This window comes from Sinocyclocheilus grahami, unplaced genomic scaffold, assembly GCF_001515645.1.
Source record: "Sinocyclocheilus grahami isolate Dianchi unplaced genomic scaffold, SAMN03320097.WGS_v1.1 scaffold455.1, whole genome shotgun sequence".
Lineage (NCBI taxonomy): Eukaryota > Metazoa > Chordata > Actinopteri > Cypriniformes > Cyprinidae > Sinocyclocheilus > Sinocyclocheilus grahami.
The window spans coordinates 826,102-840,319 of record NW_015505634.1 but is presented as its reverse complement, the minus strand read 5'-3'; the positions used below and the strand labels follow the sequence as shown (position 1 = coordinate 840,319).

Genomic DNA, 14,218 nt, shown 5'->3' with positions numbered 1-14,218 from the left:
ATGCAAAGAAAAAGAAAATCATGTTTAAAGAGAGTGATCTTTATCATACTGAATGTAAAACAAGTATTTATAATCAACATTTCTCTCAACTTTGTCCACCATTTTTGCATGATGCATTCTAGGATTGCTGTGTGTGTGTTGGAAAATGTGACTATGCCTTGGATTTTAGCCAGACACTATACGTGCATATTTTCTTGGCTAGCGTTTGTCATTTTATTTTCTCTTCTGTATCTGAAAAAAAAAAACCGACAAACAAACTACCAGATCAAATAAGGTGGAAGGTCTTCAAACTCTTTTTGTCATACTTTCTCATTTTGAAATGAGGATGTTTTAAGTAAAGCAAATATCCTTTTTTAATAATTTACTGTTGAATGAAAGTCTGGGCAGTCTTGGACAAGGCCAAAATGGAGAAATTACAGAATATTTAACCTTATAAAAATGAGCAGAGAAGCTGTTAGACAGAATAAAAAGCTTAAAGCTATTAAAGCCCTCAATTATAATTGCACTATTTAAAGCATGTATTGTTTAAAACCAAAAGTCATAAAAATCTAATGCACATTATTTGAATAAAATTAGCTCTTAATTTTCAACTCGGGTTATTTTAAAATCATCCTGGGGGACAGAAAAGTTCACCTCACTGAAGAATCACTTACACACACACACACACACACACACACGTTACACTAATAATACACCCTAATGATGGTGTGACTGAGTTTGCATCCAGTGAAATTAATCAAAGAGTTTTCTCTAAAGTCAATATGATCTCTGCAGCATTGGTTGAGTGAGAACCATGAGAATATTCTAAAATGTGATTTGCATTTCAAAGCAATATTAACAAACAAAGAAACAGTCAATTGAATTGTATTTCAGATGGCTTACATGAAAGACAGTGGGGCTAAACTCTGCCAGTCGATGTTTGGCTTTACATTTTGAAGTCCTTTATCCTGCTTTGGGTTAGCAGTTGTGCTCCAGCCCTCTCTTCTCTGATGTGTGGCCTGAGTTTCATTTGATTTCCTCTCATACTTACAGCAGCACAGCTTCTGATCTTGTTTAATACTAGTCCAGCGGCAACAAATTACCAATTTTCAGAAATGAGCAGAGGTAGGCAGCTCTAAATCCTATAAAATGAGTCGCTCTTTCTTTCTTCTTAGAGAAATATACAGCGTTGGCAATAATTCGGGCAAAATCAAAATAAAAACACACACCTCAATTTTTTCCCTCTGTGGATTTAGGCGAGCAGCTTTCATTGCAGGCACGTGCAGTGAAATTTAGGTAAGTGTTTTGTGAAATGCAATTTGACGAAGCCGTTTATAAGATTTGTTCGGTGCTGCTGTTTGTGTCGGTGTGTTTTCACTCTTGTTTTCTCATTAATATCAAATGCTGTAAGCCACAATAAAACGCAGAAAACACTCATTCGTAGGCCTGCTTGTGCACTTTGCATCACTAGAGAAAAAGCAATTATCCACAGCGCAAGGTTTTATGTGTTGCCGATGTTAACGTTACCTTGATCCCTTCAATAAAAACGCACATTGAATCTGACAATAAAGCGACATTCATATTGCGGACAGTGACATTCATATTCAGCCTCAAATAAATCATGCAAGTCGATGTGTGTTAATATATGCACTGAGAAAAAGATGCAGTATTATAGGGTCACAACTCAACAATAACAATTTTCAAAAAATATTGGAAAATTAGGTGATGTGATTTATATATAATCTTAGTATAAAAGATGACACATTCAAAAGATTAGGGTTGTGTGTGGGTGGGCGTGTGTGTGTTATATGAAGGCCTTTAATGTTTAGCCACAAACTGCCACACAACAATATTCAGAATAGCATACTTTGCTCTATGCTGTAGTCAGTATACACAAATTATGCTTATGCACACAATTCGCCAATGGCCTAATACATTTCCCAAAACATGATACTTTTCAGTGTGACAAGATGGAAAAACAACTATAATATACTTTTTTTTTTAAATGGTAACTTCATGCCAGTGAATTAAACACATAACGCAATCAGGTCATGTGACAACAAAGATATTTCTGCTAATAATGTTTATCATGGCATAATGCCTGCTGTTCTGCATGTGCAGTATGCAGTAAGTATGCTTGTATACATTCTGAACATAACCATATATACCCATAGACATGAAACTGGCCTTGAGAAATGACACTTACCTCACAGAGAAGGTGAACTGGTCTAGCTGATCTTTAGGGAGAGGTTTGAGCGCCTCACTGTTTCTCTCGATTATCTTCTTCTGCCTGCCGCTCTGATCGGAGAGACACATGTGCATGTCATTTGTAATCATAGCAGGAAACAGTTGCAGTGATTTATCTTGGGAATACAATGACAGCAGCACACTTCACCCTGACATCATCTCTCAAACACACACACACAAGCACAAACCAGTACAGGAAACGAATGACATTCACATTACAGACAACATCTAATCAAAGTTGTCAGAAAGACAGAGATGGGATGAAATGAAATGAAAAGAAAGACAGTCACACAAAATTAGACAAAAACAAGAAATTATATGTTTAAAGCAACACACCTGGCACACTCAAACTACTGAATTCAGCTCTATAAAATCATTATGAGTCAACAATCTATATAAAAAAGCACCAGAAGTGTGTTTCCAACTCAAAGGATATTCCAAAAGAGAGGCATCATTTTAATGCTGTCTCTAAATATAGTATTTTGCCCATTTCTTGCAAAATATGATGATTATAAACAGTACTTCATTCAATGCTGAAAAATATCAGCAAAAACAGTTCAGTACAATTAAACAGTCTATATTATCCAATACTTACGTGTTTTATTTTATTTGTGTACTTTTTTGCTTATTAGACTATGGTATTGATAACTTAGCAACATGTTAACAACATAATTATTCACTTGAGTAGAGTCTCCCATGGTAAAGTGTACACTTTTGCTAATTTATGAGGTTCCTTTTTACTTAAAATGTAGGTAGCTCTCTAGGTTGTTAAACAGAGCTTTTTGGGTGCCGAGTAGACTTTGGAAGACAGTTCATATCATTTATATGTCATTTATGAAGGGCTGCCCTACAGTCACAAGAATTACTGCATGCAATGAAATCAAAGCAATATATTCAAAGGATAAATGTGAAATATGAACTGGCAACAAAACACAGAGTTTTTCTTCTGTAAAAAAATGATATACTGGAATACTGTATCCGACAACATATTCTGCCACAGAACCTGGCCTGTTGGAAACCTGAGGATGACAATATGAAAGCTGCTTGTAGCTTCTTTTTTTTTAACCACACATAAAATCTTCCCACTATTTGACAAATATGAGCAAAATCGGTGTCAGGTGTTTCTGTGAGTCAGGGGAACTAGCCAATCAGAAACTATCTGCCTGTCAATCATTTTGCATATAATGTATGCTTTAAAGGGTGTTTTGAGGAACATGTGGTTGGGATTAGAAAAATAGCAAAAGTTAGCCAAACGGCTGAAATCACTTAAAGCACAGAAGAGTCATACACAATAAAAAGGAAATTCAGTGATTTAAAATAATTGTTTTAATCTAGTCCATTCTTTTAACAGCATGAGTCAGTCATGGATATGTTGGACCCAGTTGTGGATTAAAACACCAGTCATGGTGGAGACCAATCAGAAACGTTATCTGCAGAATTAGCCAGATATCCTCTCATAATGAACCACATTCAAGCCTTTTAAATCAACAATAAAATCAACACCACTCAATACATTTCAACCTAAAACTGAGTCAGCAGGTTATTAAACTCTCTACTGAAACTTCCAGCACCAGGGCCCAGAGCTGTAACCACCACAGACATTGAGGGGAACAATAATTAGAAACAGCCAAACTGTTCCCCCAATAACTGTAAATATTTTAAAATCTTGCATTGCTCTGCTGCACTCCATTATGTAGTGCTATGTCCGTTGTTAGGATGACAAAAAGATTTAAAAGTTGTCTGGCTTGCCTCAGGGGTCTAACAATGTTCGTCAATGGTTCGTCAAATGACTGAGATGGCCAATCAAATCAAAGTAGGTGGAGTTTACCGTTCACATAATCAGAGCACAGATTCCAGCATCAGTTTTATCAATGAAGGACAGACAGGTAAGAGCAAAGCATTTAACAATTGATAATTGTTTTATGATAGACCAACATGACTGACAAAATGATAGACGATGATATCCAGCGATGCAAACTACTCAATTTTGTTCTCAAAAATAGTAATTTAGCTATCATCTATGTGATTTATGTAATTCCTAACTGAATGTGATGAGACAAGAAGCGTTTTCCATTTTCAACATATTAGGCATATGAATAAGAGTTAAAGTGCGCATGTTTTCAAATATTATTTGCAAATAGTTCAAAATCATTACTTCGCAACTAGAATTACACTTATCATTTTTATTTTAACTGTAAATATTTTAAAATCTTGCATTGCTCTGCTGCACTCCATTATGTAGTGCTATGTCCGTTGTTAGGATGACAAAAAGATTTAAAAGTTGTCTGGCTTGCCTCAGGGGTCTAACAATGTTCGTCAATGGTTCGTCAAATGACTGAGATGGCCAATCAAATCAAAGTAGGTGGAGTTTACCGTTCACATAATCAGAGCACAGATTCCAGCATCAGTTTTATCAATGAAGGACAGACAGGTAAGAGCAAAGCATTTAACAATTGATAATTGTTTTATGATAGACCAACATGACTGACAAAATGATAGACGATGATATCCAGCGATGCAAACTACTCAATTTTGTTCTCAAAAATAGTAATTTAGCTATCATCTATGTGATTTATGTAATTCCTAACTGAATGTGATGAGACAAGAAGCGTTTTCCGTTTTCAACATATTAGGCATATGAATAAGAGTTAAAGTGCGCATGTTTTCAAATATTATTTGCAAATAGTTCAAAATCATTACTTCGCAACTAGAATTACACTTATCATTTTTATTATAAAGGACTCTCCCAATAGTCAAGACATGGCCAAATACTGACCGCTCAGTTTAATATTAGGATGACATTTTGTTTTTGTTTATTGAAATTTACGGTGGTCTGCCAGAGGTCTAACATTGGCAGTTGGCCAGTCAAATTAAAAACAAGAACAACAAACATGAAAGGTAAAGCTTCAGAATTAAGTTTTAAGAGGGGTAAGTAGATAAGCATTTGATGTTTAAAAGTTAAATGATAGACAATTAAATCCAGTGGTGCAATGTATTCAGTCTGTTCTGTCCTACACTCTTAAAAATAAAGGTGCTTCACGATGCCATAGAAGAACCTTTTTGTCTAAATGGTTCCATAAAGAACCTTTAACATCTGAAGAACCTTTTTGTTTCACAAAAGGTTCTTTGTGGCGAAAGAAGGTTCTTCAGATTATAAAAAGGTAAGAAAGAGATGGTTCTTTAAAGAACCTTTGACTAAATGGTCCTTTACGGAACCAAAAATGGTTCTTCTATGGCATCGCTTGAAGAACCTTTTGAAGCACCTTTATTTTTAAGAGTGTATTTTGCTTTTTGAATTGAAAATAGGCTTTATCATTTACATTATTCATGTAATGTATTTCATGCCTATACTCATATTCTATGTTTTGTCCTCTTTCAGGGTAGTTGCTTAACTTCACGGGACTGGACCAAATTTGTCTTGAAGACCCCCTCCTCCAGACACACTACGTACTAGTAACGCAGCAGTAGTTTGGCATTATAATAATTCTTCACAGTTCCTCTAAAATACTGTAGCTTTGTAGAAACAGAAACCGTGGTAGATAAAACTAGCCAGACATCCCCTCATAATGAGCCCCATTCAAGCCTTTTAAACCACCGATAAAATCAACACCACCAAGAAAATTTGACTCAGGAACAGGGCAAAAATGGGGGTCTAATTCTGACCCCGCATAGCTCAAGCATGCAGCAGTGTATTAGAGCAGTCATAATTGGAGTCCATTAGAGTTCAGAAGTAATTTTGAGCGGGGTGCTGATATTGTTTGTTAGTCTGGCATTCAGTCTGATGCACTACGCCCTTGGGTGGGCTCAGACGCGCTGCTGCAGCACAGATACTGCCTGCATCTACATATGAAAGATCACTGTCACCAATCCAGAAATGAAAAACACATTGGACCACATACAGCAAACTACAGAGAAGAACACAACAGAGAAGAACATAATAGCTAGAGAAAAAGAAGAAAAAGAAGAAGGAGGAGGGGGAAAAAACAAGATATATATGCCATTATGTTGAACTGTATGGCTGACTTCCAGATTTAGGCAGGTATGACATTGTTCATGTCATCACTAGACTACTGCTGAACAATAGTTGATAAAAGAAGCTGCCAAATATAAATATACCATAAAATGTTAAATATGTTTCAGAAAAAGTATGTAAGCAATATGTTCTTCAAATTGAATACATGTCTTAGTTGTGTATCAGAGTTTTCATTTTAAGATCATCCCCTTATTTTTTTTTATTGATTTGAAGAGTTCACTTAAAAGGATGATTTTGTCATTATTATATTATATACAGATGTAATTGTTGATAGTGATGCAATACGTATAATGAGGATCATTTCTAATACAATGTGCACAGTTCCATTCCTGTGATTAATCTGCAGATGCATGTAAACTGCTGCGAGTTTGCATGTTCCTGGCATCCCATGACAACAGTAACAACAAAGACTAAAGTGGCAGGAGAGAACACACAATGCACAGTTGTGCAACATAAGACAGCAGCACCAGATCAGCACAGAGAAGTTATTTTGCAATTACCACTTCAAAGTGCGGCAGGTAACGTCGCAGCTTTGATTAATTTAGCTTAAGTCCTGTGGAGCGCAGGAAAAGGCATGTTGAGAGCAGTTAGAGAGAGAGCACCAGGCTGGCACTGCTGATTTCACAGAATCTGAGCTGTTTTGGCTTGTCGAGCACATCAAAACTAGCTTTGAAGACTGAAAAATACCTGTTAGTGTGAAATGTATTTTGACAAATCTCAGATAATAAGGGGAGTAGGGAGGCAAAAGGGATGAGCAGCAGGGGCGTCATGCACCTTTTTTTTTTTTTTGTAAAGGGGGCATTAGTGGCGGTCCTGGCTCACTTGGTGCCTTGGGCTAAATAAGACATGACTAAAGAAATAAACATGTAACGTAAATGAAACAAATACTATAGTACACTTGCTAGTAAAGTTTTTTTTTTTTTTTTTTTTAAAGTCATATGAGTTTCATGAGATTCCATGCACACAGAATGTTTTTGCACACTATGCATACCATGCCAAAAATAGTATGATAGTACAGAAGAATGTGTAATAATTCAAACACTTTTTTACCTACTTATTATTACAAAATAAGATTACCTGATTTCTTTTTTTTTCCTTTCTATTTTTCTTCCCCCCCCCCCCCCCCTTTTAATCTTGCAAGCTTTTAATCTTCCAAATGTTTGAATGGGCATGGTGCCTCTGAGGAGAAGTGAGAGAGAGGGCCCATGTTCAAGGTCAGAATGTTTCCTCATTCAAGTTACCTTGCTATGAATGTCGGCCTTGGTTTTCTCAGCGATGGGGCGGTTTGTCTGGTTGCTGGGCTCAGAGGCTGACGCAGCTCCACTGGGGCTCTTACCTGCAATGGCATTACAAATGAACCTTTGCTCTTGTAAGGCGGAAAATAACTTATGATCAGTGATTTATGGTTTAATTAATTAAATGAGTATTGCATAATCTCTAACTTTACAGATGAAGCACAAAAACAGAAACTTCACATTTTACAGAAATAGTTCACATTTAACGTAAGGTAAAACAAAATAAAACTAAAATGAAATGAAATGAAATATAATGTAATAAAATAAAATAAAGCAATTTGACAATTTCAGCATCTTTTAAAATAAATTAAATAAGTGAAAATTTAATTATGTAAATTATATATGATACCTATACAGCACAACTAATGAGAATGGTAAATGCATGTAGACTTTCAAAAACAATGAAATGTACAGCTAAAGCAAAAGTGATGAAACTTTCTCTTCACATTTATTCTGTTCTTTCTCTCCCTCACACACATCATCAACATCTCTGAGCCCAACCTCTCCTTTTTTTTCATTGCTCTAATGCACACAATTAGACATGATGAAAAATCGAAAAAAAATTAAATTTAGTTGTAATACATTTTGCCATTCTTCCTTCCTTTGGAAAATTACTTTTGAAGTGTTTTCTCTCGCTCTCCGTCTGTAATTTAAATGGTAAGCTGCCAGATGTGTGTCTCATGCTTGAAGTGCAGGAGCTTTGCATTATTTAGCATATTAACATTCACAGAATTTAAAAAAGAGGGTTCCTGCATTGCCTGGAGCTTCCAATTAAGTAAACCTTAGCTTGATACATGTAAAAATTTTACCATGAGAAACTTTTTTCATTGCGTTTTTTCTCTTCAGTCACATCTATATAATAAATATGGAAACTTCCCAGATGATATAATTTTTCTCTTGCTGCGGGATTAAATATATCAGTAATAACTTTTAAATATAGGCAACGTATCAGGAAGGCTTTAGAAGACTCAAATAGGTTTTAATAGCAGGAGCATTCAGGGCTGGTATGTCCTCAGTGCTGTTTTTGAACTGATATTACATTTAATCTGAACACAGATGTAGATTTTAATTACAAGTTATACTAGTAAACATTTGAGATGCCTACAGCTGAAAGCATTACATCTGCCCTATCTTAACATAAATATGGGTGGTTATTTCATTATAATGAATGCATAATCACTTTCAATTGCATGGCTTACCTCTGATGCACTGTCTTTTCACTGTAGTGACAAGCCTTAAGAAATACCGTAGACAATGGAAACAAATTACAGACATTTTCTACTGCTGAAGCTTGAAAAAGTCAAGTGTTGGAGGGGAAATTTGTCTTCTACAGAAGATATGTCAGTCTGTTTTCTCTTGGAAGAGACACAGTTAATGACCCACGAAACCATATGGAGTTATATGTAAAAAAGGTTTATTCAAAACCTTCACATTATGAGACCGGCCCCAATGGCTTTCTGCCATTCAATATTGGTGTGTTTGGTTCATAATGGTTTTGTAATCATTTCTTCACATGGTTGCTTCCAACAGTTTGTTCCAGTTTTGTACCAGGGGAGATAATAGCCTATTTTCTTTTCAATGTTTAAACTTCCTGCACTATATTATTATTTTGTCCAACATGTTGCTCATTAAAAGTGTCCGGACGGTAGCGATGCATTAATTAGCTTCAACAATGGTGTTACATCTCCAAGGTAAAAGGTAACAATTGTGAAGGCTGACAAGTTTAGCAAAAGTTTAAAAAAAAAAAATAACAATTTGCCTTTTTTTCCCCCAACAATGATACTTTCGACATGCATCATCAGAATTAAAAAAAGATACTGACACAGTAATAAAGACATTAGCCTTACATAAACCGAAGACCCCTATCTCTGCCGTGTGCAGTGCATACATTTTTATCGAAGGTTTAGCCTGTTCCAATCTACGGCCTGCAGCTATGTGGAGCAAAAGTCTGCCCCCCACCTCTGTTCTGTGTCCAGAGAATGTAATTCCTGTCAGCAGAGCATTCTGCCTGCCTTTGCGCCACGATCATGCATGTTTTAATGGGCCAGCCAACACAACTTTGCAACTTTGCCTTTAATTATCCTTCCTCCAGCCTGATGCTCAGATGGTGTCGGGTCTGAATTAGTGCTATATATATAATACCAAATTATACAATATATAATTGTATAATTATATTATTATTACTGTATGAATAATAACTGTATGAATAATATTATTATTGTATGAATATAATTATTCATACAATCATACAAGTTAAAATAATGTACTACATAATTTAGAACTATAAATTTATCATCATCATATCATTTATTTAAAAAGAGCATTATAGAGCATTTTATATCATATGACATTATATTATACTTTAATCATTATAGAGACGTACAGAGGCATTATTTTACAGTCATTCCCAGGTTCCATGACTGTGGGAATCGTGAGCTTTTTCAAATATTTGAAACTTAGCAAGTATCTGCGTATTTACAATGATATAATGTTTAAAAATCTGTATTATGCAAGGCTTGTCACTTCAGAACAGTTTGTTTTTCTTCACATAAGCTAAGCAGCCTTTGGGAATGTCTGTCCGACTCCATCACCCTCACCACATGAGGCTATGTTTTCTCATCAACCAAAAACCGAGTTTGATGCAAGCAAGGTTAATTCATCCGTTTAAAGATGGGCAGTACTAAATTAATTGGGGTAAAAATGCAGTGTGATTTAGTGAGTATGATCCAGTATTAGGGTTATCTGCAGTGAACGGGACTGGCCCCTCAGGGTCAATATAAAAGAGCACGGCTGTGTTCCAGAAACACTCTAAGAGCAAATCTTGGAAATTGTCATTGCGCTAAAGGGCCGAGTGTACTACGATGCATTTACTTAAGGGGCAGGATGCAATCAAACACAGCTTCCAAAAGCCCCACTGCATGCAGTTACAGATCCACTAAGGGTGATCAAAGCAGAAAGGTCTAATTTAATTAGTCATTTGAATTCAAACAGACCTAGTGTAACTGGATCGTTCACTTAATGTGAAAGGTCAGTTAACTCATAACGCCTGCAGCTACGTCATATGTTGCAATGAACATAGAAATGAGGGAAAATAATATTAGCCGTCAGTGCTCCTATTTGACATGTCTGAGCATTATAATAATACCCAAGAATGACAAGGAATGTACCTGTATTCTCAGCTGATTTTTGAAAAGAAAAAGACTGGAATGAACTGAGAGACAGCTATATAGAGTGTAATTATTATTATTATTATTACTATAAATGTCCCAATAAACAAAAAAACTAAAGTCAAGCTAAAACAAATAATAATTTTAAACATATAAATATCAAACAATGTTATATAATTAAATTATATAGATCAGTATTCACCCCCCCCCCCCCCCCAAAAAAAAACACATCTCAAAAAAGGTGCCAGATAAATCTACCATAGTTAGCAGAAAAGACACGTGATAAAAAGCGTTAGTCCGTGAAGCCAAAGTTGGATGTTCTCTATTTGCAGTTTTTACTCACTGAATTTGATTTTCATTTCAGAGTAATGTGAGGTTGTCAGTCCAATCCTGCTCTCTCGCTTGATGGAAATCCTCCATCTGAATATCATAAGAGTGTGTAGCAGTAATGCAACCTGAACTGATCCTTATGCTAACGTCATCTCTGCTCAGCGGTTTGACGCTGTGATGTCCAGTGAAGAACACCTTTTGATCACTTATTCGAGTCAGATTGAGTTTTCTTCTGTTTGTCCGATACCTGCTTCTTTTTCATCCTATTCTTTCCTTCCTGCCTTTTTTTTTTTGGCATGTATAGTAAGCAGAACATAACTCTCTCAGAGTGCCATAGCATGGGGACACTTCCCATGTGGGGTGTTAGGAGCACAGTGGGAGGTCAAGGTTCACGGCAGAGAGGAAGTGACAAGCTGTGAAATGTAAAAGACCAATTTCTTCCACATGTTGCGGCGCTCTGAGAACAGCGCCGAGCTGTCAGCTAGCATCACGCTTAAAATGGGACAGGTTGCTACCCAGCAGACCTGTCACAACTCATTTGTAATTAAAAAGCCTATGTGATGTTTAAAGCTGAGCACCCCAGAAACTTTTTTTCTGGTTCTGCTCTGTTAAATAAAGATGAGTACAGCCAAAAAAAAAAAAAAAAAAAAACAATGGTCTTTGCGCAAGATCAATACCAAATGAGACTGCATTGGCGTCAAGATGTTCTGTGACCCATGTGAGGACAAAACGCTCGGAGACAGGAAGGCGTGCCTGGGAGACGCACACTTATCGAAGTAAAAACTGCTCTACACATGGACGTGAGTGAAAGGAAACTGCTTATTTGCCTCTTTCCTGTCCAAACTAATCTTTATGCAATGGGAGTGCTGGATATTTAAGAGCATAAATTACATAACTGCTTATAAAAACTAGACTTTTTTTTTCTTCTTCTTAAGAAAATAAGAAATAGTGCTTCCCTGTAAAAACACTTGCCAGTGTAATTCTTGGGTGTGGGAGGTTGCCAGAGCATTATGGTTTCTAAGGTGTCCTGTGTGGTTTTTAGCATAATTCTGTGTGAATAGGGTGTTGTAGGTAGTAGCAAGTAAACTGATAGAGTTGGGTAAACTGGTACATGAGAACACAAAAAATAACAAATCAAATAATTTAAATGCACTGTAATCACTTTAGATATAATAATCTGTCAAATGTATAAAAGTAAATGTTTGCCAGGGCACTGCTTTGCAGTTGCTAATGAGTTCTGGTTTGTTGCTAGTGTGTTCTGAGCATTTTTTTTTTTACTTTTTGCTATACAGTTTCCAAAGTGTTGTAGGTGGTTGCCAGGACGTTCCTAAATTACGTACTAACTCAGTATCCTGAGTGGTTTTCAGTGGCTTAATTTGCAGTTGTTCATTTGTTCTGAGTGGTTTTTAAAGGGATAGTTCACCCAAAAATAATAATTCTGTCATTATTTACTCACCCTCATGTCGTTCCAAACCCGTAAGACCTCCGTTCATCTTCGGAATACAAATTAAGATATTTTTGAAGGAATCTGAGAGCTCTCTGACCCTCCCATAGACAGCAAGGGTCCTTACACGATCAAGGCCCAGAAACATAGCAAGGAGATCAGTAAAATAATCCATGTGACATCAGGGGTTCAACCGTAATTTTACGAAGTGCAAAAGAAAAAGAAAAAAACGACTTTATTCAACAATTCGTCTCCTCCGCATCACCCTAGCGCCATTTTGGAGAGTATCCACTGAACGTAAACTGTGTATGCTGTTTTGTGTCAGCTGTGCCACGCGGTTACGCTGTTTACGTCGTTTACGCTTTGATTTGAATGAAAACAACGTATACACGTGGCGCAGCTGACACGCAATTTACGTCCAATGGATACTCTCCAAAATGGTGCTAGGGTGATGTGGAGGAGACGAATTGTTGAATAAAGTCGTTATTTTTTTTTATGTTAAAGTCATTATCCTTGCTATGTTTCTGGACCTTGATCGTGTAAGGACCCTTCAAAAATATCTTAATTTGTGCTCCGAAGATGAACGGAGGTCTTACGGGTTTGGAATGACATGAGGGTGAGTAATTAATGACAGAATTTTAATTGTTGGGTGAACTATCTCTTTAAGTGATCCTGTGTAAATGCAAAGGTGTTCTGGGTGGTTGCTAGGCCATTGAAGAGAGTTAATCTTAAAAAGTGCCCACCTTCAAGTCTTGATGACTCTTGATTTTTAAATGTGATTCAGATACCAACTTCAGTGTAATGGGATATATGTGTGTGTCTAAATGCTTATAAAAGTAATTGCATGACTCTCCTCAAGTCACACAATTTGAGGAATCATTCATGGCTGAAAAAGTTTAATACTTCAAGTTAGTTGTTTGAAAATTTGGGAGCTTATGACCAAAGTATTGAAACACCATCAAAAGACTGAGGCATATACATGCTGTCTAAATCATTTATAAACAAAATAAGCCAACAAATATGGCATCATTTAAAGACATTAAGCAGGCAACAACACAAGCAAAAGGGCCCAAGTGATGTAAGGTGAAAACAATGCCTGACTTGCTTCATTTGTTACAATGTGACTATGAAGACTTTCAATACAGTGTTCTGCACACAAAGATATGCCACGTGTTTTGAAAGCTTTGATCTCTATGTGTACCGTTCTAAACTCGTATGCTTTTTCCTAAACAACTGGCAAACAATGAACGCACTAGAAAAAAAAAACATTAAGCTAATGGAGGCACACACAAACGAATGAGCCCTATTAGTGATCTCGCTATCACCCCATCCCGCTTAACGTTGACTGCTCATGGTTCAACACAACAATGTGAGCTGGCTTCTGGCTAAGAGTTTTGATTAGAGGAAATATGCGCCATTTGATAACACAGCAATGGATGATGATGATGATGGTGATGATGATGATGCTAGCATTCAGTGAGAAATGTCAATCATGTGAAAAGCTGAACATCTTATGTTAGTGAGCTTCATTTACAGTACAAACAATTTGGCCTAAATGGCACCTATTGTGCTGCACAAATTGGACATGCTTTAGTCTGAATGAAGAAGGTTAATTTTCTCTGCATGAACGCCCCACCAGATTCTAACTGGCAGCTGCCATTCTGCCACTGTGTGGGAGTTTGTGGCGGGCTGTGACATTCTCTGGCATTTCTTCCTTTCGGGG

At 36.5% G+C, this 14,218-nt stretch overlaps 1 protein-coding gene across 1 annotated transcript in view; it reads right to left on the bottom strand.

Annotated features, from left to right (window-relative positions):
- Positions 1 to 2,185: 2,185 nt before the first annotated feature.
- LOC107552644 (uncharacterized) overlaps positions 2,186 to 14,218 on the bottom strand; it is a gene marked incomplete at its 3' end in the record, with an annotated part of 31,571 nt that continues 19,538 nt past the window's right edge. The window contains exons 10-11 of the mRNA XM_016234579.1: positions 7,501 to 7,595; positions 2,186 to 2,277 (exon numbers count right to left, since the gene is read on the bottom strand). Coding sequence (XP_016090065.1) covers positions 2,186 to 2,277; positions 7,501 to 7,595 — 187 coding nt within the window. The remainder of the gene's footprint in view (positions 2,278 to 7,500; positions 7,596 to 14,218) is intronic.